The sequence below is a fragment of the Watersipora subatra genome, chromosome 1 (assembly GCF_963576615.1).
Source record: "Watersipora subatra chromosome 1, tzWatSuba1.1, whole genome shotgun sequence".
In the NCBI taxonomy this organism is placed as follows: domain Eukaryota; kingdom Metazoa; phylum Bryozoa; class Gymnolaemata; order Cheilostomatida; family Watersiporidae; genus Watersipora; species Watersipora subatra.
This window is the reverse complement of record NC_088708.1, coordinates 17824948-17852015: the sequence shown is the minus strand read 5'-3', so window position 1 is coordinate 17852015 and position 27068 is coordinate 17824948. Positions and strand designations below refer to the sequence as shown.

At 36.6% G+C, this 27068-nt stretch overlaps 2 protein-coding genes across 2 annotated transcripts in view; one reads left to right on the top strand and one right to left on the bottom strand.

Annotated features, from left to right (window-relative positions):
* Positions 1-1588: 1588 nt before the first annotated feature.
* On the top strand, positions 1589-22485 carry LOC137396575 (sorting nexin-18-like). Its single transcript, XM_068082890.1, has 14 exons — positions 1589-1678; positions 8107-8190; positions 11088-11261; positions 12272-12403; positions 13318-13397; positions 13518-13608; positions 14268-14393; positions 15523-15637; positions 18102-18232; positions 18775-18878; positions 19337-19440; positions 20771-21015; positions 21360-21566; positions 22141-22485. The coding sequence occupies exons 1-14, from the start codon at positions 1664-1666 to the stop codon at positions 22186-22188; spliced, it is 1656 nt and encodes a 551-aa protein (XP_067938991.1). The 5' UTR covers positions 1589-1663; the 3' UTR covers positions 22189-22485.
* A 203-nt stretch (positions 22486-22688) lies between these two features.
* Positions 22689-27068, bottom strand: part of LOC137396564 (receptor-type tyrosine-protein phosphatase T-like) — a 46905-nt gene continuing 42525 nt past the window's right edge. The window contains exons 29-32 of the mRNA XM_068082881.1: positions 26281-26418; positions 25575-25732; positions 23241-23376; positions 22689-23154 (exon numbers count right to left, since the gene is read on the bottom strand). Coding sequence (XP_067938982.1) covers positions 23080-23154; positions 23241-23376; positions 25575-25732; positions 26281-26418 — 507 coding nt within the window. The 3' untranslated portion in view covers positions 22689-23079. The remainder of the gene's footprint in view (positions 23155-23240; positions 23377-25574; positions 25733-26280; positions 26419-27068) is intronic.

Here is a 27068-nt window from a genome sequence, read left to right as displayed (position 1 = left end):
GCAGGCCTGCGTGTAGACGAGTCTGTACTCTGACAGGCAACTGCCTAGTCAGAGTTTGGTGAGACGTGAATGCCATGCTGCGTATGATAGAATTGCTTAATTGCTGACAACTATTGCCATTCTACCAGCAAAGAAACTCTCTTGTTTCAAAGAATGAAAGAATAATGCTTTGTGCCATGAGTCTATTTACTCTGATGTAATTATATAACTCTATTCTTAGATTGTGCACATATAGAGTGTGTGCGCGCGTGTGTATGTGCGCTAGCGTGCACGCCCGCACAATTTCAAAAGAAGCCTTGGGTTTGCAGTTTGTTAATGCAGCAAGTGTTTAATAAATACATTGTATAGTAATGTTATTGTATAGTGCCAATTTACACATTATTGTCACCTTATTGTATAGTGATTGTAGTCACTGCATTTTTTAGTTGCCAAGCATCCTTTGCACTTTTTCGTTTCTTCTTTGATAATGCGTTAGGAAGGTAATGGCTTGCAGAGGTAGGACAACTTCTCCTCACCTCCGCACTTAGCAGCCTTACAAACCGATACACGCCAGAAAGTGACCTGCAAAGAGGAAGCATGGCATTTACAAATTTATACATATGTAAGAAGCTGGTAGGCTCGGCAAAGTGTTTGTGTTTGATTAAGCAAGCTGAGTCAGCTTATGCTTTTGGTCTATTTGTGTGGTCTATTTGTGTGTTCTATCTGTGTGGTCTATTTGAATGGTTCATGGGCTGCAAACATTTGGCCTGACATAAGTTGAGCATTACGTTCGGTACCACACTCAAGCTCCCTCGCATTGCCTGTTCATCAGCTTATGGGTCATACGCCATTGTGGGAGCTAGTAAGCCACTGTAAATTTAACCATACTATGATGATTGCTGTGGCAGCAGTCTGAGGGCAAACTTCTTGACTTAGCCAAAAAAGTGAGACAACTGCTATGCATGGTAAAAGGATACTGCAACCCAAGTATGTCATACCCCCTTACTCAACTGAGTGTTAGCATTGGAGTCTTGCTTCTCTAGAAAAGCACTGGTCACTTTAGTAATCTGTAAAAAGCTGGTACCTAATTGATCATATATTCATTGAATAGCACCTACTTTGTCATAATTTCACTTTAGTATTTCCTTCTATATATAATTTTAAACAAATAGTTTGAAACTACACTAATTAACGCTATCATCCAATCATCTCTGTAATGTGATTTTTGTTGCAAGTAAACCTTTAAGTTAGGCACATGTTTAGCCTCATATGTCACAGTGGAACCTCACTGTGGTCACTGTACTAAATCGTAGCTGTTTGACAGTTTTTCCCAAACTAAAGGTTCTAATAACGTTGTGGTTGTCAACGCCTTAAAATCGGAATGTATTACTGTACTTTTCACATTGTGAAAAGAATTTAGCATCGAAAAGACAACTCCCCTTTTCGTGTTTAATCGCAATTGTGAAATTGTGTTCTCCGTAGTTAGCATACTTTTTCCGTGTAGGAAGAGCCTTCGCGACCAAATGTTAAAAGCTTGAGGGGCCTATTAATAATCGCCTTTCATTATTAATTTGATTTCAGCAAATTTCCTCTGATCTCTCTTCACCAATTGTAATGCTATGAACTTGTGAATAACAATTCATGGTTAGCAAATCAAAGTTTTTTTTAATGTCGCGACACGACTATGGCAGTTAAGCAGGTATGCTAACTTTGATTTCAATATTTAGATCTCCTGTCGGAAGTCATATACCAAAAAATATTTGAAGTTGAATATTATGATAGTTTTGATGAATTTGTCTCTTCGAATTTGAGTTCCTGATCCATGTCGCCGGTTTTGCCGTTATGAAACCTCTAGGTCACTTCGAGTTTTATGCAAGCATTAGTTCCTAGTTGCTGTTTAATGTCTTATCGAATGATATAATTGACAGCCTCTTCCTGTTTTTTTTACTCAAGCTGTTAAAGATTCTACATAGTTGCTTGTCAAAAATGTCCAGCAATGTATCAAACAGGATACTAAATATTAATAACTTAATAGGTACAAATTTGCTGCACTGTATTGCTTCAAAATAACCACATGTGATACTGTAATCCAATGCCAACTGTGTTAGACGCTTTTTAACAACTTTTATACTAATAGGACCTAAATATGTTAAAAACACTGTAGGATTTTGATTTCACTGAACAGCGTACATATGTGCTTACAGTCTTTAGGCTACACATTTGTGTATGCCAGTTCTACCTTCCACCTACTAGCCAAAGCAATATCTTTAATGTTAAAAGGCTAAGGGGCCTGTTTAACTCCAAATGCGAGCATCACTAAAAATGTTGTGAAAAGACAAATACTTGAAATATATTTTTTAGTTCTCCAAAAGTTCTGTATCTAGTGCTTAATTATGTCATAAAATTGCATATTAGCTCAACTAAGCTCTGACAAACCTCATGTGCAATAAAAGTTGATGGTAACAAGAATCTCAACCAATTTTTTTGTTCACGTACAATTCATAAAAATGCATGGAAATCTGACAGAGTAGTCCACAACCATACCAACGTCAACAGCTTCATCAGAGAGTTTAACTTGTACAAAGTACATTGATACATTATTTTTTTGTTACTGTCTTCATTTTGTGTAGCCCATTGTACATAACGCAGTCTACTCTACTTTAACATATATACCAAACAGTTAATATAATGCTAAAAGTGCTCAACAAAAACAATGAATAAAAGCTAGAAGCACTTAGATCTCAGTGAAGTGAGGCTTAAAAGTTTTGGATGTTTCATCTAACTAGCAAAACATCTTGGAGGCAGCCACGTGTTGACTTGTGCCAAATATGTGGAAATGTGATTACAAGCTTTTAAAAGCTCAAAAACGAAAAGCCGCCGTAGATTGGAATCTGTTTATTTCTCTGACGTAGTCATGACAGTTTGGTGATTGTCTTGTCACGTGATGTTCTCACGTGAATTGAAAGGCCAATAAAAAGCTCAATATAAAACTTATCGTAGCACTAGTTTATGACAAACACTTCGGGTTTTACCGAAGACTCCATATCAAATATAGATGCTCGCTACGTTGCAGTTTGGTTTCGGCTTGATCTAATCGTCAAGTCGTAATCTGATCATGTGACCCAATACTTTGCAAATAATTTTTGCAACACTTTTCGATTATCACAGGTGACCAACAGGCTCGTTTTGATTATCAGAGAATGATATGTACTCCTTCGAGCTAAGGTTAAAAAATTAAATGAATTTTTACGGTAAGTTATAAGATATCACTGCTAAAAGTGACAGCATTACAATGACGATAAAACAGACGCGTAAGAACAATAGACATGGTTTAATTGAATGCGTGAAGTATATTTGTAAAAATATTTCGACGAATAAGGTTGCAGGAAAGTGTAAAGAGAAACCTTCTCCCACAACTACGTCACATTTGAGCCGTTTTGGAAAGAGAATCCAAACTACAGCCGTTTCGTGTGGCTGCGATTAGCTGTTCGTTTTTGAGCTTTTAAGCGCTTGTAATCACATTCCCACATATTTTGCACCTACATCACAATAGAGTAAAACATGGTGAATCTTTTCATATCAAATAACTATAATGTGAATTTTGTTGCAAGTCAACCTAATCATAACCAAACATTGTGCTTGGTGTCTCACATACCAACATACTGCTTGGTGCTTCATATATAATAACATACCGCTTGATACCGAATACTTGACAACGAATATTTTTCCTCATTCCCGATTAAGCATACGGTGTAGGGATCTGCTTGAAAAAGCCAAATCAAGCTTTTTAAATAGCTACAAAATAGAGTATTCTACATCAAAGGTAACCTTAAGTTAGGGCAAACTTTAGTCAATAACATTAACAATTTTTATGTGAAACATGGATTGCGGTCTTACGAAGGAAAACAGAATGGTAACTGTACATGGTACCATGCATTGCTACCAACTGTCTTGAATGCATTTTACCTGTAAAATTGTATTGGCCAGCTTTTTTACAGTATTCAAGTTTTGAGATTATAAAGTTTTAGTAGTAAAATGTTTCTTGGTTTAACACCAAGCCATGCATTCATCTTACTCACTGATCACTCTTGTGAATTGAACATCTCCATCATTCCACGTAGAACAATTGGTTTTTTCGTGTTTTTTTGCTTACCTAGAATTAGCTAAAATGAAGTATTTAATTACTTGAGTATGCATTTTCAAGATGTTTTGAAGGACTCCGTTAATTCTTAATAAGTACTAGACCTCTAACACATAATATTTTCATGTTTTGCCAAGTTTCAACTCGATCATTTCAGGTTAGATATTGGTAAGCATATACTCTTTCACATATAATGTAACTATATTTTTAAATAGTCAATATATAATAAATGTAGTGGTGCAGTTATATGAGACCTCACATCACGGCACCACCACATCTAAAAAAAAACAAATATATATATAACTAGAGTGTTCTAACTACAACTATACAACTAGTTACATGTATTTATATATAACTAAAGTTATAACGAAACAAACTTGTCATACCCTATTCCAACACTCTAGCTACTTATATAACTAAAGTTATATAAGTAGCTAGAGTGTTGGAATAGGGTATGACAAGTTTGTTTCGTTCTTCAGCACTCTTCAAGGGACTGGTGGTGTATGACTGGTAGAATAGCCTTTCCTCGTGTCACTGATGTTGTTCGTAGCTCCGCCTTTGTCTGAATCGAATTGCCCAACACGATCTAGGCAGAGTCGAAGAGCTCTACGAACAACTGTTACACCGGTAACACCAGGAAAGGCAATTCCACTAGCCATACACCACCAGTCACCTGAAGAGTGCAGAAACACAAGATAGACTTGTCGTGATTTCAGGGAGAAAAATCTAGCTGGATTTTAAATAATTAACTTTAACTTATTCCAACACTTTAGTAACACTGTATAACACTTATAAATTGTCATTTATAAGTGTTATAACATCTATTTCGGCATAGATGCCGTTTAGACCGCCTATTGTTAATCCCAAACTGTCATGTTTTGCCGAAATAAATCGGAGTCCCTAGGCACGGTGCTTCTGACGAACGAGTTGGCGAGTGCTAGACAATTGATTGCGAGGCGGTTGATTGCGAGGCGATTGATTGCAAAGCGAGTGCGAGGCGATATATTGCGAGGTGAGTGCGAGGTGATTGAGTGCGAGGCGATTGATTGCGAGGCGATTGATTGCAAAGCGAGTGCGAGGCGATTGATTGCAAGGCGAGAGCAAGGCGATTGATTGCAAGGCGAGAGCAAGGTGATTGATTGCACAGCGATTGAATGCGAGGCGGTTGATTGTGAGTGCGAGGCGATTGATTGCAAGGCCAGTGTGAGGCGATTGGTTGCAAGGCGAGTGTGAGGCAATTGATTGCAATGCGATTGAGTGCAAGACGATTCATTCACTATGTTTCCATGATGCGCAGTGCTTCGGAGTTGCGCCCTCTCTGAATCATGGAAACGGCGTCTTCGCACTGAAATCACTGCGCACCGATCAGTGCGAAGCCAGTGCAAATTCGCAGCAAGGAAACAGCAACTGCGCAGTGGCTGCGCATAGCTCTCATGCCATGGAGACGGATTCTTCGAGGGCCATTAACTAGTACAAATGTTATCCCGCTAATCTTGTTTTTTCTATTCTTCCGATCTTCTTTCACCTATATTTAATTATGGTCTGCACCCATGAGGATGATGAGGTGATTACTTTCCTAGACTTTGTTATCGATGCCAACACTTTTCGAAAAATATGTGGCAAGTCCTAAATTAACGTTTAAATAATATATTACTTGAAAAATACTTATTAAAACTATATTACTTTGTAAAAATTGTGTCAAGGTTTGTTAAACCTTGTGAATGTGTATTGTAAATAAAAGTATAATGATGACAGAAGCATAGAAAGACCGTTTCTGACGTTCGGTATCCATGATTGATTCAATTTCTCCATCAGGCGATTCGATTTATACAATTTCTCTTCTATGCTAATTTGCTGAAAACCACTGCGCAGCATGGAAACGTACAATCTCCTCGACTTCGGAGGGGCTGCATCGCAGTACTGCGCACCATGGAAACATAGTGACTGCGAGGCGAGTGCAAGGCGATTGATTGCGAGGCTAATGCGAGACGATTGATTGTGAGGGGATTGTTGGCTAGGCGAGTGCAAACTTGCGATTGTTAACTGCTCGGCGGGTAAAAACTGGTCGGCCGAGTCGGGGAGTCGGTAGCAAAAGCGCGCGATCGTCAACTGCAAATATAGAGGGGTATGAGCGGATGCAAGAATCTAGACACATTAAGCTAGAATATTTACTAGATTTTACATGCATCTAGCTGTAAAAAACATTGTAGACTTCCATTGTTCTCCTTAGCATTATTGACACGTATGACTGCATATGTATATGCATAGTCAGATCCGGGCAACAATTTCAGTAGACTGCATATTTGGAATCGCTTTACAGTAAGAAAGACAGCTCTCAATAAACCTTTTGCTGTAAGTGAATCTGTTCCCGTAGACGGGTAATGCAGCTAGTTATATATAAAGTGGAACCTCGATCTTTGACCATAATTCGTTCGGATTTGGCTGTTGGGCGCCCGTTTGTTCAAGGACAAAAAATCATTTCATGATAAGTGTTTTAATTCATTTTTAACCTTACACAAAATAAGTTTAATAGTAAAAAAATGTCTAAGCAATAATTTCCTCTAACAGTTCAAAGGTTGTCTACTGTTTTTCTCTACGCCTTCCCTTTATCACTCTCTTTTTTAAGACTCGCTATTAAGAGCTAAAGCAACACAAAACAAATAGAAAAGTGCCAAAAAATCTTTGAATGAACTGCGTACCTCTTAACAGTCGGAGGTGAATAGATGTTTACCGAATAATTGAGAAGGGCCAAACAGTGCACTCAACTTCACTTGACTCTTCGTTCTCATTCAGCATTCTCGGGCTAGACTTGGATACTCCCAGCTCCAAAAAGCTGTTTGAATTCAAATATACTTTTTCTTCAATTTTTTTATTAAGCTCTGAATTGTTGGAATAAGGGTGTTGAGCACTGATGTAGTTCTACTGTATATACATATATATTCTTTATATGTACATGTAGATGGCTGGTGCACTTGATAGGTCTGCTAGCAATTTTTCAATAAGATATATAGGCTATATAGCTTACTATAAAATTTCATTTTACTTGCGAACCGGTTGTATAACTTACTGGCTGTTGTGCCCTTGAGGCAATGACACTAAATGTACATGGCAACGATATGCTTGTAAGCTCAGGTCTGTTAGTAATGACAATAATGGCTGTTTCTCTTTTCGTTAAGATGAAAAATAACAGCCATGTTTTGGTGCCATAGTAGACAGTGACCTGACTGGTTCTATTATTAGCTATTATGCTAACCTGTTTTATTTATATAAAGCAGCATTATTTATAACAGCAAAATATTATCAATAAACAATAGGTTTTAGGGCTACTAGAAATAATTCTGTGAGCGTAGGTTGTTTTATAGGTCTCATCAGCAAGAGGCAAAGTTTTGTTTTTGTTTTCATTTACAGTATCATTTTCATGACTGACTCTCATGAAATGATGTAAAAATGATACTATTGTTATTAATATCTTGCAGTAAAAATTGCTGTCGAACATTTATAAACCAATGATAGAGGACTTATGGACACAAGAGTTGATTTCTACCAAATCTAACACCAAAAGCTGCATTTCGTGTCTTTGTTGCTGTCAGTTACATAATCTCTTACATAATCTTACCTAATTTCTCAATTACATAATCTTACATAATATCTCAATTACATAATTTCTAATTGTTGTAGCTGATCATTTTTAACAATTTGTTAGCAATATTCTGTTACTGAACCTCATGATTTGTTTTCGAATGAACTGTATGTCTGTATGTCTTTTGTATGTCTGTAAAACTAATGAAATCTGAGGTCAGTGTCAAGCAAGTACATGTATGTGCAACTAGTGGCTTATAATCTTCACCAACAAGCATCTGCCTCCTAGTTTAACCTGTTTCATTCAACAACCACAACATTCTTTCATAATCTCTGTAGACCTTCAGTTAGTCCAATGCCAGGTCGAGAGACATTAAATTTCAAAAGATCAATTTTGTTCATGACAGGCTCAAGTAATTTATGACTTCGTCACCCAGACTGAAGGAGAACTTCAGTTGGCAGCCAATGAAATTATCACCATCGTGAATGAGGTAAATACACCTTCATTTCCTTGCAGCATTCTTGCTGCTGGTGCTTATGGTATTTAACTATTTATGTATAACATTCATAATGTAGGGGATAGTGTAGCACATTGCAACACGGGGCACATTGAAACACCCTCAAATTTCTTGCTTGTTTTCATCATATTGAATTCTTACCTCACTAACTAAAGAGCTTTCTAGGTCATCTTATGAGATATCTTGATTGTATGAAATGAAAAGAACAGAAATTCAGTTGTGCCATGGTTTTGTAAATTTGTTGGTAATTTTTTGCCTTTTCATTTTTGTATCCAAATTTAGAGAATTGCATATCTTCTTTCTACATCATCACATGTTAACAAAAGTCAGTGGAGGCAGCTATAGACATGTTCGTAATGCACCCACCAACTTCATTATGTTGCATCATCCTGAATTGGGATGAACATTTTGGTTACTCAGAGTCATATGGGGCACGGTTGAAACACAATTAGCATCATTGCATGATGCTAATTGCAACATGTGTTAATCACTATGTTTCCATGATGCGCAGTGCTTCGGAGTTGCACCCTCTCCGAATCATGATCAGGCTTCGCACTGATCAGTGCGAAGCCAGTGCAAATTCGCAGCAAGGAAACAGCAACTGCGCAGTGGCTGCGCATAGCTCTCATGCCGTGGAGACTGATTCTTCGAGGGCCATAAACTAGTACAAATGTTATCCCGCTAATCTTGTTTTTTTCTATTCTTTGGATCCTCTTTCACCTAAATTTAATTATGGTCTGCACCCACGAGGATGATGAGGTGATTACTTTCCTAGACATTGTTATTGATGCCAACACTTTTCGAAAAATAGGTGGCAAGTCCTAAATTAACGTTTAAATAATATATTACTTAAAAAATACTTATTAAAAATACAGTCAAACATGGATAACTCGCCCACGAATAGCTCGAACACATGGTTAATTCGAACGGTTTCTTTGGTCCGTTCCCACGTAATGATAAATTGCTATAGATAACTCGAACTCAACACTGTTAATTCGAACTGTTTTTTTGCCCAACGGATACCGAAACGGTTGTTATCGCTTTAGAAAATCACTTTTTTCAAAGCCATAGAGGTAAACCTCATCTTTTCGTAATTCATAAGCGTCGTTATTACCACCATCGGCAAAATATTTCTGTCAACGACTTTTCTAAAGGTTTGGTGAAATTTGATTTATACTGCTATACGATGAGTAGCACGGGCTAGCCGGGTCACGCGCGCAAGGATTTTCGCCACGCACATACAAAACAAAAACAGCATGTTGTTTTGTATGTGCGTGGCGAAAATCTTTGAGTGCGTGACCCGGCTAGCCCGTGACGAATAGTTTTCCGACGTTGATTCCGTGTTCAATCAACGTCGGAATGTTGAATGTTTAAAACATCTTAAAAATTGTGGTAATTAAACGTACACGTTGTCTTAGCTAAAAAAACTATTCATCGTTTGACCTAAACACAAAATACGTGTGTACATTCAATAAGTATCCATTCAAAAAGCGTGAGTGATATACAATGTATCGCAAAACCTCGTAAAACTTTTAATTGAACTGCCTCGGAGTGTTGCTCTTAACGAATCCCAGGTAAAGTAAAGTTATCTTTGCATAAACTTCAAGAAACATCAACAAAATTGATCGTGGGTAAAACGCTCAAAAGAAAAATATGTCTTTTCTTTTGAGCATTTCAACAACGATCAAGTTTTGCCAATGTCAATCTGAAAAACGTCCTGGCAATAACATCATCTCAAACAACAAACCACTCTCAAGTGATAGAAAAATGTCTATACTTTTTGATAAAAACATTTTAAACTTTACATTAGAAGCATTTAATTTGAAACAAGCCATTTGTGCTTTTGATTTATATTATAGTTTGTATATGTACATGTATCTACTAATAAATAAGTAAATACATGGACTTGTGACATTGCTCTGATAACTTGAACGCTCTGATAATTCGAACACTTTTGCTCGGTCCCGTGAAGTTCGAGTTATCCATGTTTGACTGTATATTACTTTGTAAAAATTGTGTTAAGGTTTGTAAAACCTTGTGAATGTGTATTGTAAATAAAAGTATAATGATGACAGAAGCATAAAAAGACCGTTTCTGGCGTTCGGTATCCATGATCGATTCAATTTCTACATCAGGCGATTCGATTTACACAATTTCTCTTCTCTGCTAATTTGCTGAAAATCACTGCGTAGCATGGAAACGTACAATCCCCTCGACTTCGGAGGGGGCTGCATCGCAGTACTGCGCACCATGGAAACATAGTATATGATGAGAATAGAGGGGCAAGTTGCAACACATCTCAATTAGCCCCTCTATTCTTATAGAGGGAGCAGCTTGAGTAGCGTTGCAGCTGCGGTTTGATGCAAACCTCGATAACATCAAAAAGTTAATCCTCATGATGAACCCTTAAATTTCTGGACAATATTGATATAATTACTGCAAATGCTAACATATAGAAAGAAAACTTTTATCTTTAGATCAACATGTATACATGTTTTGTACCGTGAAATTTTGTTTGTCGTGATTGTTGTACACAGTGTTTTGAAGTTCGTAGCCAACTCTTTTCAAGTTTCTCTTGCTCAGATAATGAGTGGAAATTTGAATTGTTTGACTGACAATAAATTCAAGAAAACGTACCCCTTACTGGGGCACGTTGACACACCACATGTGCAGTTAGTACTTTTGTGATATTTTCCAAAGTATACAACTAGCAGTATTGGCATTTGGCATACATATGTAAAACATATTTCTGCATCCTTTGTGATTATCTACATTATATTCCAATAGTTTAGGAAAACATTATAGCAAAAAATGCATTTTTTGTTGCAACGTACCCGACCCTCCCCTACATGTAACTAATCATTTTGTAGGATGTAGGAGAAGGATGGTGGGAGGCCCGCAATCAGCGTGGAGAGACAGGTTTTATCCCAAAGGACTATGTTGAACTCATTGTATCTCCTTCGCTGCCTGAGCCTTCAATGCCTCCACCACCGCTGCCGAATGTACAGTCTCAGACAACAAATAATTCTTGGGGTCAACCACCGGTAGGACATTTTGCTTGAGCTATGCAGTGCTTAGTCATTATTTGTCCTTTGCTATCTCTTGTTGTTTTGTTATTTTTCGATCAGCCAATATTGTTATCTATGCAGTCATCAAGCTTGCCAGAAGACTCTGCAAACAGCACTACTGTAAATGACACAACTGAAGATAATGTGGTATTGCAGTATTAGCCTTAGCTCCATCCTCTCTATGAAGATCACCCCCACACTTGCAACTGATCACTGTGATTATGAGGCTGTAGCAGCCTGATTACTTTTCAAGCACTATATTGATCACGATCAGATCTATATTGATCACTGATCTGATCTGTATTGATCACTGGTCAGATCTATATTGGTCACTGATCAGATCTATATCGATCACTGATCAGATCTATATTGATCACTGATCAGGTCTATATCAGTGACCTATATATTAGATCTATATCGGTCACTGATGGAATCTATATTGATATCTAATCAGATCTTTATTGGTCACTGATCAGATCTAAATTGATCATTGATGAAATCCACTAGATTTTTGTTCACTAAATATCTTATTATGATAAACTTTGATGATCACATCGTCTTATTCGGAGCAGCAGTGGCGCTGCTGCTTTTCTAATTTAACCTCCGACCCTCTGACTGATTGAGTACAGCTTCCTCGAGAATCTTATAAAAACGCAATTCATCAACAGCTTAATTGGGTCTTGGGGGGAAACTGAGATGAAATATGAGTGTATATACATCTGTAGGTACACCCTTCGTGATAGCATGATATTGTTATAATCCTTTGACATAATGTTATGGCAGTCACTGAAAGCACTAGGTAAACAATTGGCATTGTATAATGTTACCATCTGAGTTGTTTCAAGACTAGACCTTTCCGTTTATTCAAGGAAGTACATCGTACCTGCTTAGTAATTAGCTTGTAGTTACCACATAGTTTAGGCCAGAGACGTAGTTGTTGGCAGTCTTGTCATGACCTTGCCTTAATGTCTATTGGACTTTTCTAGCAGTCGAGTTGGGACCAGCCTCAGGCAAGTCATGCTGCCCCAAGTCATGCGGCCTCAGCACCTGGAGCTGATGAAGACGACTGGGAAGACGAATGGTCTGACGATGGAGGCTCGAGTGTCGGCGATGAACACGTAAAAAGATAATTTGTTAGCATTAGATTGAGTTTTTTTTCAACCACCAAATTTAGAGATTGACTTGCAACAAAATTCACATTACAGTTATTTGGTATCAAAAAATTTTTCATGTCCTTCTCTGCTGTGTTGTAGGCGCAAAATATGTGGAAATGTGATTACAAGCTCTTAAAACCTAAAAAACGAACAGTTAATCGCCGCCATCACGAAACCGCCATAGATTGGAATCAATTTATTTCTCTGACATAGTCAAACGATTTGGTTATTGTCGTGACACGTGATGTTCTCACGTGAATTGAAAGGCCAATAAAAGGCTCAATATAAAACTTCTCGTAGCACTAGTTTATGACAGACACTTCAGGTTTTAGCAAAAAGCACTTACCAAATATAGACGCTCGCTAGTTTACAGTTTTGTTTCGGCTTGCTCTAATTGTCAAGTCGTAATCTGATCGTGTGATCCATACTCCTGCTAAACAGCACGAATAATTTCTACAGCATTTTTCGACTATCACATGTGACCAACAGGCTCGTCATGTTTATCAGAGGATGATATGCACTCCTTTGAGCTAAGATTTTATTGAATGCGTGAAGTTTATTTGTAAAAATATTTCGACGAATGAGGTTGCATGAAAGTGTAAACAGAAGTCATCGTGTTCAATTACGTCCCATTTGAGCCGTTTTGGAAAGGGATTCTAATCTACAGCGGTTTCGTGATGGCTGCGATAAACTGTTCGTTTTTTAGCTTTTAAGAGCTTGTAATCACATTTCCACTTATTTTGCACCAACAACACAGCAGAGTAAGACATGTTGAATCTTTTGATATCAAATAACTGTAATATGAATTTTGTTGCAAGTCAACCTTTAAGGGAGGTAAGTATCTTATTGGAAAGCGAAAATTAATATTGTTTTTGCAGGCTAGTCAAATGGGTGATAACCAGCAGAGACTTAATGTGCCTCGGCGTGAGGGGACAACAAGAACTAAGACTGCAGGCAGGTAAGACGTTTCCGTCGTATAAAATGGCAAGCAGTCGAAAAGCTTGCTCGGAAATATTTCCTCCTTAAATAAATCTGACAGTTTTTCTCCAGAGTACCTGTATTGTCTTGTATGCTGCAGGATATCTACATACAACAAACTGGGTTTTGACATGCAGTTGATGAGTCATGATGCTCAGAATGTTCCGGAAAATGAAAAGATCAGAATTATAGTGAGTAACGCTTGTCTGTATGAATCCCTTTCCTCAATACGTTTCTTACGCGCTACGCTGTCTACGCATGTCGATTAATGAATACCTTATTTTATTGGTTTGACTAGCTTTTTGTGTAGCATTGTCATTGCATCTATTCAATCAAATAGTTGCTTATAGCCAAAGTCTTTAATCACAACAATTAGCTCCATTAATGATTTATTAATCCAGGCAGTCTCTTTGATAATTCTGTTAGTTAATTGGTGTCTCCATTATCTTCCTTCTCATTGTTAATACGTATTGAAGCTTATTATGTCTTCTCATTATGTATCAAAGCCGTTGTGAGAAGAGCAGTGCGGTTGTTTGTTTCATAGTGATAATGATGGAAGAGATATTTATTTTAGTTCTACGCATGACCAAATGAAGTATAACTAGTGGCTCAGGGCTCGTTTGAAGCAGTCAAGCTATTAAGAGATGTGTTTGATCTGTGTTTGATCTATTAAGATACTGTGTTCTATCTATTGAAGAAGTTTTGTTTAGCTCCTCTACTCAATGTCTTTAATGGAGTGTCGCCATCAACAGTTGCTGTTGCTTTGATGTTCTACTAAAAACAACAGGGATGGGGAGTTGTCTGCCTACATGTTATGAGGCTGTCTCTACGTCACTCCATGCATTTGTAGGAGACAGCCAATGGCTGGGAATGGGAAGAAAATCGGGAACCATTTTCCTGTCTCGTCGATTCACCTAAAAAATCGAGTAAATTAAAAGGGCTCAAAAGTTTCATAGTATATCAACTTACTCCATCTGTAAGTATATAACTTACTCCATCTGTAAGTATATAATTTACTCCATCTGTAAGTATATTAATTTACTCTATTAGTAGTTCTAGTAACTTACTCCATCTGTAAGTATATTAACTTACTCCATCTGTAAGTATATTAACTTAGTCCATCTGTAAGTTTATTAACTTACTCTATTAGTAATTTTAGTAAGTTACTCTGTCTGTAGGTATATTAACTTGCTCTATTAGTAATTGTAGTAACTTACTCCATCTGTAAGTATAATAACTTACTCCATCTGTAAGTATATTAACTTACTCTGTCTGTAAGTATATTAACTTACTCCATCTGTAAGTATAATTACTTACTCTATCTGTAAGTATATCAACTTACTCTGTCTGTAAGTATATTAACTTACTCCATCTGTAAGTATAATAACTTACTCTATCTGTAAGTATATCAACTTACTCCATCTGTAAGTATATTAACTTACTCCATCTGTAAGTATAATAACTTACTCTATCTGTAAGTATATCAACTTACTCCATCTGTAAGTATATTAACTTACTTCATCTATGTGTCCGCCAATTCCTACTTATAGATGTTACTGTATGAATGTGCTATCTTTTAGATTGTTTCTGTAGAGATGTATTCTATCAATAATATTTCGATATCAAATAGTTCTGATCACATTCAGCTGTTGTATATACCGATATGATATAATATGATGGTCGGGTGAAGAGTACTGCTTATACCATTCTAAATATATTTCCTCATACTTACTCTGGAATTGATGAGCTGGTACGTGTAGCATGTAACTGTATTTCGATCAGCTGACCTGATAAGAAGGCTTACAATCATTCTACTCCCTCTGTTATCATCTACTGACACAAGAGAAATGAATTTATGCTTTTATCTGGCAGTTCAATTGATAATCTTGTGCAGGTGGTCTCGTAGGCACCTGTTTGTAACTGTCTAAAATGCGCATAAGCTATTCTTATTGACACCCCAAGTTCATTCATAAATTATTTCTAGTGGTCATATTTGAACTAGTGCAATATATATTTTACATAGGCATTGTCTGTTGGTATGATGCACAGACATTTTTTCTGTTTAGTCTTTCAGCTTTTATAGTGATATTTTTATTGTTCTGCAGTTTAGTGGTATCGCGGTACAGAGACGGTATAAACATTTTGATTGGCTCCAGGGTAGATTTGCTGAAAAGTATCCTACAATAGTTATCCCCCCTCTTCCTGACAAGCAGATATCAGGTACTCTATACACAAGTCACCCACCTTGCTGGTCACATGATTTTAGCACACTTTCTGTACATCCGTCTATTATATCTGGTTCGCTTCTATCGCTTGCAGTTCTCATTGCAGGTAATATATTGTGTATATTGATTGCTATCACTAATAATACATACATATAAGAAACATTCTTACAGTACTCCTGTACGTAGGGTTTTCTATTAGGATGTTACCGCTTGGTTGTGCTTGCTCATATCTGGTGCTAGCTTTCTGCTAGTCACAAAGGTTTTGCTGTCAAAAGATATATTCCAAAGTGCTTTTAAAGTATTATCTACACTGTAGTTGGGGGCTAAAACCTCTTTGCATTCCATGGAGAAGTATCTCTCTGTGTAACTGTGTACGCTTCTAACTGTGTGCCAATTGATATAGTTGCAGCGAGTATTTGTCTTGTATGTAGCGGTAGAGTCAGCCATAATTTACAAAGGTTTCTGAGGATTTGATGGTCAGAAGGTCTCTTTCTAGATCGTCCATCTGAAGCGTGTTGAGTCTTGATTATTTATAGTCCATGTTGTTTGCTTAGCCTCCAAATATGTGTGATGAGGAAATTTTATAGACTAGTGGAAATAACTTTTTGTGATTGTTATTATTATTTATCTAAAAATTAATTTTAGATTTACGTCTGTTAGTCTACTTTCAAGTGTCTCAGACTGCATTTTCATTGCGCCTTCGCAATATGTCTTACAAGCGTATGTAACGTAAAACCTCAGCGGTTTTTAAATTCTTAGTGCTGTTATGAACAGAAAATATTTACATATTTCTCTTTCAAGGTACTCGTGTAGGTTTAATGGAAACAAAGATAAAATTTGAATGGTGATATACTTTGTTGATTCTAACAATATTACAGTAGGAATAAATATGGCTGATAGAAATAACAATCGGCACCAGATGATAGATTTTGACTCCTCAGGAAGTTAAGTTGAACAGCAAAGCACCTACAATTGTATTAGTAAGATTGGTTTTCTTGACTAATATTAGTTTATCTTATACAAGGCTTCTTGACTAATATTAGTATATCTTATACAAGGTTTCTTCACTAATATTAGTTTATATCTTATACGAGGTTTCTCGACTAACATTAGTATATCTTATACAAGGTTTCTTGACTAATATTAGTTTATCTTATACAAGGATTCTTGACTAATATTAGTTTATCTTATACAAGGCTTCTTGACTAATATTAGTATATCTTATACAAGGTTTCTTCACTAATATTAGTTTATATCTTATACGAGGTTTCTCGACTAATATTAGTTTATCTTATACAAGGATTCTTGACTAATATTAGTTTATTTTATACAAGGATTCTTGACTAATATTAGTTTATCTTATACAAGGCTTCTTGACTAATATTAGTATATCTTATACAAGGTTTCTTCACTAATATTAGTTTATATCTTATACGAGGTTTCTCGACTAATATTAGTTTATCTTATACAAGGATTCTTGACTAATATTAGTATATCTTATACAAGGTTTCTTCACTAGTATTAGTTTATCTTATACGAGGTTTCTTCACTAATATTAGTTTATCTTGCACAAGGTTTCTTGACTAATATTAGTTTATCTTATACAAGGTTTCTTGACTAATATTAGTTTATCTTATACAAGGTTTCTTGACTAATATTAGTATATCTTATACAAGGTTTCTTCACTAGTATTAGTTTATCTTATACGAGGTTTCTTCACTAATATTAGTTTATCTTGCACAAGGTTTCTTGACTAATATTAGTTTATCTTATACAAGGTTTCTTGACTAATATTAGTTTATTTTATACAAGGATTCTTGACTAATATTAGTTTATCTTATACAAGGTTTCTTCACTAATATTAGTTTATCTTATACAGGTTTCTTGACTAACATTAGTATATCTTATACAAGGATTCTTGACTAACATTAGTATATCTTATACAAGGTTTCTTGACTAATATTAGTTTATCTTATACAAGCTACTATCAAAATTTTCTATATAGAAAATCTGAGTGCTAATAATACACTGTCTGTTTGCTATGTTTTTCTGCTAGCTGAGTTGTTAGTCAGAAATAGCAAATATAAAAACTATCCATGTATATTCTTGACCTACTCTATAACTACTGCACAAGCATGCCTAGCGATTGAAAATTGTTCAGTGAAAAAGCTATTCCAGATTATAACACAATCAGTTGTATTGTGATGCTTAGACATCACCATTGCTTCACCGGTTTATGTACAGTAACATTGCTCACCAAATAATAAAAACACTAAAAACAACTTTTAAAATAGATTTAGTAACTGTAGCATTTGAGTCCAAACCTACAACCCCTACTGTCGGCCATCTTCATCAATCTCATCGCGCCATCTTTTTTCTTCTGGGCTCTTTCGTTCATTAGTCAATGGAGCCAGCATGGCCTAACCTGGTCATATATGTTCCCTGCCTATCCTCAACAGGTCGGTATGAAGAAGACTTCATTAATGAGAGGATGAAGCAGTTACAAGAGTGGGTGACTCGCATCACCAACCATCCCGTTGTCAGCAGGTCACAAGTCTGGAAACACTTTCTCACCTGCACCGATGAAAAGGTCAGCATGATTAGATTATATTCAATTATTTGATGTCACCTTTTACAACTCACAATGCCTTGTTTAGGTGATTATTTGGTTTGGTCGCTCTTCTGTCAGTATTTCTGTATAAAAATTGTATTTGATCGACTAAGTTTTACCTACCTTTGGTTTAGAAGTACAGTCCACTACAGCTAGGGTCGATGGGTGGTCTGGTTTAGCTCATGTGTCTATGGTATACACCACGTCTATATTATCTTTAGGTACATATATTGATGTTATTATTGGGCTACTCATCGATTGTGGTTTACACGATGTCTTCAGGATACTCGTCCAAATAGGAAACTGTTTCATATGTAGAACTGTTCATCAGCTTAAAATTTTCAGCTAACCTATTCACTGCACAGTAACTCTTGAACTTTCTGTACCACGTTTTATACTATTAAGTGTGAGAACTGTGGGATAGATAACTATTGTATTTCTGTTGCTTTGTTGCCCTAATAATCTATTACATCTTTGAAGTGTTAGAAAATTTAAAATCACAAATGTCTCTTACCATGCAGAGCTGGAAGAAAGGAAAAAGAGATGCGGAACATGATAAATATAAGGGAGGACGATTCTTTCACACTCTAGTCACGCCTCCCAAACCATTAGACTCTAGCAAAGTGTAAGTTGATTGAATTTTTTGTAAATACGCTATTTCTTGTATACACCAATTCATGGCCTTAGATTCAATAGCTTGGAAGGAACGAGGTTCAGCTCAACAAATAACTTTCATTGGCTCATTATTGCTCACGCATCTCTGTCACTCCTGGGAACATTTTAGTTGAATATGTGGTTTGGAATAGGTCTGTGTTAGACAACAAGCCTCCTTCTAAATCACTCGATATTTATGACAAGCCTTATTTCTAGAAACATCTGCAGCAGTGGTAGTAGTAATAGTAGTAATAGAAATAGTAGTAATAGAAATAGTAGTAATAGTAGTAATAGAAATAGTAGTAATAGAAATAGTAGTAATAGAAATAGTAGTAATACTGTGCGCTACTAATAAGAGCACTCACTATTACTGTAAGTTCTGTATTATTGTAAGTAATCACTTAGCAATGTGCTTTGCATACATTTTAGAGAAAAAGACGTTGAAAACTTTGCGAGTTTTGTCAAGAAGATGGAAGATGGTGTACGAGAGTTGTCTTCTGCTTCCACAAACCAGTATAAGAAATACACTCATCGTATGTTCTCAATTGCTGTATCCATCTGTTGTTACCAGTTTGAACGTTTTGGCTTCATCTTTTGTTCGTATTTTTTAACAATTCAGTTCTCGCGCTTCACACGCGCATAATGTCTACATTTACATTTGTTCAATTTGACCTCCAAGTCTATCATTGTAAAATATTGAGCGGTTGGACTGAAAAAGTAATTGATGAGAAAATGAGATGCTAAACTAGTCTTTGAGTACAAAAAATAGGCTTGTTTCTTGTTCGCTCTCAACTTGGGTAAAGCCCATTTATTGAAAATAATGTTCACAATGGCAAAAGCTGAGTTTACCAAGAGTGAGCATTAGTCAAAGCTGGACCCATGTCATCGTTCATTGAAAAAAGCGTGCTGGCAAATTCTCTTGGTGAGTTTAGCGTTTGTTGTAAGAAACTTATGCAATGTCTGCAGTAAAGTACCAGTAATTATTGCAAATACTACAGCACATTCTTTTGTATAACGCTTTTGTCTTCAATGAAGATGTTTAGCATTGCTTCCAAAAGCCCGAAACTGTAGTAAATGTGCTAGTATACCAGCCATGTTATGGTTTCCTATTATTAAGGTGGCTTTAGCGATTTTGGTACAGTCATTAGTGCAATGATTCCATGGTGGTATATCATTAGTTCTACCCACTTTGATGATAACAGTGAAGTTTGCTATTTGTAGTAGATGAAATACTCGCATCTATTACATTATTAGAATTATGTAGAATATCCATGTTTTTGTTTTGTAAAATTTGTCAGCTTGCAGATTATTTACATGTAGTTAATACGGCCTCAACATTTTCATCATTAGCATGATCAAAAGCTCTGTTTACATTCCATAAAGCCTGGTTCCCATATCGATTGCGATACTCCGCCGGTAACTTGCGCAGCAAAACGTTTGTGACATTAGGCTCGGCGGTATATGTTCACATATAAGCTGCATCGCTAAACATAATCGCGTAATCAAATAAAATGTTCGCTAGCCATGCCGTTTTTATAATGGTGACCTTCACCCGTACAGTGCATTTCGGGAAGGTTTTGCCTGCGGCCTTTTGCGAAATTTGAACAGCGCTAAACTATTGAGATGCCGCCGGCAACTACCGGCGGTCCTCGGCGGTACCCGGTTCCCATTTCACCGCTAATAGCCTGCGGTGCTGTCGCCGGTGCTTTGCGACATATATGGGAACCAGGCTTTAGATAAGTAACTTGTTTGTGTAAACAAAGGGCTAACAACTTCAAAATCTCATATAACTGGTGGCTCAAAGTATGCCACTGCATGGTTGGGTGCCCTGAGTGCTTAGCAAACTAATTCTTTGTTTTACAGATTTTAAAAAAGAATATGAAAAGGTTTCGGAAGCAGTAAATGTACTCAAGGAATCATTTGAATGTGACGGTTGTGCCAACTCAGCTTCTCTCAACTCCGCCATTGCTGACACAAGCAAAGCATATCTCGATATAGCCACCATGTTTCATCAACAACCACGACGGGACTGGCTACCCCTAAATGACAACCTTCTCTTGTACAAGGGTATTCTTTCTGGCTTTGATGCTACCCTCAGTGCTCAAAAGGTGTGCACACCTAATAAATTTTATCTCCTGATTGTAGTGAAAATGGCAAAAAACCTCATGCTAAAAATTCTATGCTATGATTGTTACCTCAGTTGTACCATACCATTTTTGGCTGTTTTCTGGTTAGTTTGCTATAGAGGATCTAGTGTAGACGTGTTGCACTGACAACTTTTATAAGCCAAATGCTGTTCTCAGTGTGCGGGATTCTGCAGCTGTTGCAGCAAGTAATGATACAAGTTGATTATTTAAGCAGATACTTGGCAGCCTGCCATCACTTGTCACTAATCACAATGAAAAAATCGTGAACTGTGTGTCAATTGTGACGAGGTATCGCTTTTATACAGGTCGCCTCTACCAAAGTCAGGGAGAGTCTTAAAATGAGAGACGAAGGGAAAATTACGGAATCTGATGTCCAGGCATTCACAAGCCACGCTGATGCTATTTCCTTTTCTTTATATGCTGAAATCAACCACTTCCAGTCAAATCGGCAGCAGGAGTTTAAAATTATGATGCAAAACCTTTTAGCAGAGCAGATTAATTTTCACCAGAGGGTAAATTATCTCACATATTCGTACAATCATGTTGTTGGAACTTATCAATGTATGTGTACCATAGTGACAGTGCACATGAGAGTAAAGTTGTTTTATGAGCTACAGTTAAACGTTTACTACTTTGGCATGCCAAGAGGAAAACCAAAATCACATTCGTAAATGCGACCAGCTGGTTTCACAACCGATTGTTTTCAAATGTACAGCTCTGGTCAGCGCTGTCAACTGCCTGCTGACGATGAGTCACCAGATTGGAATTAGTTTGCTCGGCTGCCTGTAAAATAATGATGGAATTTGGCAAGAGATGGCATTAGATATCAAACATGACCTCATTGGAATATTTTGTTTAGATATGGATTATTGACATACGATATACATGCATCTACTAATGCACTGCATCCATTCAGTATTTGAGCCTTGGGATGGCTTTATTGTGATGCATTCAGTTTCGTTATTTTGACAGCTTAAAACAAGCTTCTCACAATTCAAGCATTTACTATGTTTTGCTGCCATGCTCTAGTTGGTAAACAACATTGACTATAAAGTCAACTATGTTATTTTATGGCTGCTTTTGTAGATCACACAGCGTTTGGAGGAAGCAAAGCGGCATTATGATGCCTTCTAGGGACAGTCTCGACACCCTCAGTTTTTTAACTATGCATTGAAGATCTAACCAAAAATTCTCAGCACCTATTATTACAACTATCAAACCTTTCATTCTCTCATCAGACTATGGACAGCTAACAGAGCATATCTTGATGTCTATGGACAAATTTATCATATTCATGCTGCAATCTATCGGGTTAAAGCGATGGGTAATTTTTGATAACCCCGATTTATGTATTGGCGTAATATCAGTATATTAGACCTACGGTCTTATTACTGCGCTGTCTGAGTAAACGTCTTTTCTATGATGCTACAAGCGACTAGTTTATGATGAATATGCTACTTCTTGACTGGCTTTTGTACCAACTGTCTGTATTATTCACAGCCTGTGTGTTGCACTTCTAGTCTGCTTATCAGAACGTAACAATTTTATATGCGCTGCAGAGGGGCCTTCCTGCTTCATTTCTTCCATTGGCTGCGGGTTTAAAGCTTGTCATGCATGGCAACAGACGAATAAGATTAGGGCTACGAATTCATTTATGCTTATAAGAAATTTTGGTGGGGAAAAATATTATAATACCACATAAATTATATAGATTTGTAATCAAAGATTACAACAGAAAATATAAAAATTTTAAAATCAAGCCTGCTGGAAAAGGAAAAAATTCTAATCATCAGTAAAAGCACCATTGTGTCTACACAAGAATATACAACATATCTAATAGAAAATATTAAACAAATGCACTATATACTTCCATAAAACAATATTTATCAAATTAATCATTTGAAACTATTTTACTGAGCACATGTAAGTGGTAGAGATGTATCAAATGATTTGAAGTAGCGACGTGAGCGTCAAGCACTCGCTGTCGGGTGTCAAGCACTCGCTATCAAGTGTCAAGCGCTCTGACTAGCTGTAATTTGCATAGAGATCAAACTCCTGGAGGTATGTGAAGAGCATGTCATATATGAACTGGTATTGAGCCTAAAACACATGGAGAATATAGCTGTACAAAACTTGAACTTACAGTATACGTTAAGCATTCGGTGCAATAGAGCGTAAGTACTTACCAAGTCTGTTATTGCCTGTGGACGTACCAGCCTTATCAGTTCGACAGTGTGAAATACATCCACCTCCTGGTCTGTCTTCAGTCTTTCCAAAGCATTCCAAATAGCTATGAACAGGCAGGTTCGCTCGTTCCCATCCCTAAATGTTTTATCGGCAGCATGATATTTGCTATTGCATGCACACACACGCAGCAAATAATTCTGGGTGTATATACAGATAGTCTTTAATAAGGTTCAGTACTCGCTCAATGACGACTTGGAACAACGATGGACTTTAAAACCTGCTCCAATATCTGTTCAATCACTTGTCATTACGACTGTGCAGTGGCAGTACAGTTGTGAGTGTAACAGCATGCTGTCGCATACGTTTGATAAGTTGGCTAAGGCAAAGCTGCCGCCCTCTCGTTATCTCTTTCTATGATTATATTTGTATGCTGTGTTCATAATCAAGTTTAATTCTCTTATATGTCCTCAAATTGTTGGAGAAAATAAAAAACACTACTCAAGAATCAATAAATATATATAGTAAAAGAAAATACCGAAGGAAGTACTGTACTTATTGTCGAATAATAACAATGGCTAGGCTCATTCATTTCGGATATTCTAGTTAAGTCTTAAGCTTTTAAAATTTTGAAATTCATGACTCAAATCTTAAATAAGACTTTAATATACAACCATAACAGTAAATAAGGTTTTAATGTATACAAGAAGAAAAAGTAAAAGATACCATATTGCCAAATGATGGCGGAATAGTCATATAACTCATATAACGACGAGTTCGTTTATCGAAGGGTTTTCTGGAATGAATTATTATCGATAAACAAGGACTACTTATATATATATACGTATATATATATATGCGTAGTGTTTTTATTATATGTACATATAATATAGTACATACCGTAAAACCTGTATTTGAACGCCACCTTTATTTGAACACCACCTCTATTTGAGCGCCACTATGAGAGAAGGATTAAAATAGAACGCCACCCTTTAATTGAACCATCACTTCTATTTGAACGCCACTTCTATTGGACCGCAACTATTTGAAATTCTCGATCTTCGTGAACCCATAATAGCAAGTGATCAGCAGAAAAGGGTCTACAAACTACTAATAATAACTCGAATACATCAAATACATTAATAATCGAAGCCCGAATGCAACATCATAGAAATAATTATTAGTAACTGTATCAAGCTGACAGTAGTTCATATTTTTAACGCAGCGTTGATATCTCGATGTATTTGAGAAACGTTTTCGCATTTACAATGGAAAGTGTGCTACTACGCATTTTGAAGCTAACATTTTGAGGCTAATTTGATTACACGTGGTTTCTCTTTAGTCGCGCTAAAAGTTTCTATTAAAACAACACCGGGAAAGAGTTTTACTTTGCTAAAAAATTGTTTGGACGCTAATATCGACTAGCTCAGCTGTGCAGAAGAGTTGAGGCCAGAAAACACTGTGGAAGGTGTTGAACAGCCAGAAGAATATGAGATGGTTTCAGACGAAGGCAACAATCAGAATGCAACTGGCTGAGCAAACAATACTAATATTTTAGTTTTAAAAATGTTAATATTTGTTTTAAAATGTTAATTTTTGTTGCTGGATGTATTATAATCATGGTTTATTTGTCCTTCGTTTTTGAATATATATTTGCAGCATTTGATGAATTATTATTATTATAAAATTTACAAATTTGCAGATTTATAGCATATTATTTGATAGCATGATTGCGATAATCTGAACTCAGCTTACAATGGATTGATGTTCTATTGCACATAAAAAGCCAGTTTTGTCTGCGAACTGTAACAACTATATCGATGAGTGCAATGAGCTTTTATGTAACCTTGTTAAATATAGTTTCAATAGTTATAAAATGAAAATGCACCTTCAAAATTAAAATTGAATAAAAAACCTAAAAGCTCCAACAAATGGCAACACAGGCTATAAGATCATTATTGGTTAATCGTAAGCGATAGATATCAACCGGTAGAGACATGTATCAGCTAATTCAGCTTCTTTGTGCATATTTATTTAAAAAATCTACAAGTTGAAGGTAAGTTAGCCAATTTCTTGCATACAAAAGGGTTAATGTCGCACTGCTCGAAGGAAAGCGCAAATATGAGTGAAAATTACAACGCTGCTCATTATTTAAACGTCATCTCTAATAAAGTGCCACTCTAAGAGAAGGGTTGAAAAATAGAGCGCCAGGGCGTTAAAATTAAAGTTTTACAGTACATATGTATTTATATATGCGCTAGATATTACTCAGGAGATGTATACAGAGCGAGGATTGATCAAAACATGCAGAAACTGTTGAAGAAGGAACGACTAACCTGCATTGCACACAGACTGAGCTATAAGCACTGGCCATCTGTTGACATTTCTCAACCTGCTCAAGCAACGTAATAAAAGTGGCCTTATCGTCAGGCAATGGCTTGTCTTGTTGCCAGAAATTAACTTGGAAGTATCGGAATGAATGAGTCGACTTGCCCTGAGAAAGCAATTGTACACTCACTTGAAATTACTGGTTTTAGTCAGCCCGCAATTATCTGCTCTTGCGTGTTTTAATTAGGGACTGGCGAAGAAACAAGTCGATGTGTGAGACAAGCGGTGACATAGCCTCACTTATGCACCGCTTGTCTCACACATCGCCTAGGCTACACCTCCATCCGGCTATCACTAAGATAGCAACAAAAAGTTTCATTATGCCTTTATTAATGCATTGTTTCATCTCTTTTATATTAAGTGTTTGATTTGTGTGATATTACTGAAGTACTTTTTAGGAAACCATTTAAGGCTGAAGAGCGAATTGTATAAATGACATGTCATTCTTATGAGAATATTTGATCCTATATACATACAATGGTATGAAAATGGAAAAAAATTCTTGGAACGAAGTGTATATGTAGAGGTTTGACTAAACTAGGATTATATCCTCACCATACAATTCTACAGTACGTGCGTAAATGAAAACGGATGGCATCTAGTACTACCTAGCACCATAAAGTAAGTAGGGCTAGTAACACTGCGAGCACTTACTCTTGCCTGTTTGTAAGTCAGACAGACAGTAGCGATAACAATGTCTGCTCTCAAATCATTCACCTCCGTCACAGTCACTCTGAACAATTCCGTCTCTAGAGGGGATGTCGGATCCACCGGGAGGTAAACACCAAACCGCTGCAAATATATTCTTTAAATACCATCACTAAATTACAATTGCACTTAATTTATCAAGTATGGCATAACTATTAGTAATTAGCTCTTCATCTTATTCGTTCTCAATGTCATGTCATTTACCAGTGTGATACCTACCAAAGCTCATACTACTGTAGCTCATATAATACTATAGCTCAGTAGCTAACAGTCTGATATAATTCTGCTGATGAGCAGGTAATGTCACCATTTAAACCATAACTGTCACGAACAACTTTTATCGTATTTACTAGGTAAATCAGACACGCTGATTCCGATTTTGTACTCAAAATAAAGATTGGTCCACTAACCTTCAGAGTAATGAAGGCTTTTTATAGCGTTTTAATATCGGTTTCGAAAACAACACGATCGGCACAACAAGCTCCGCCCATAAATATGTGACGAAACCTAGCTTTTCCAGAAACGGAAGTTAGGAATGATTAGTCCGATTTAGAATAATAGAGATGGGTGTCTTAAACCCATTATTATCTAAATCCAGCCTGTAAAATAATTTCAGTTTTTTATGAAAGGTATATAAACTATTTAAAATTGCTCGTAGCTTGTTACATGACGTTTAAATGGGCTGAACGCCGAGAAAAATGAGCTCAAAAAGCGCGATTTTATCACAAGCTAGA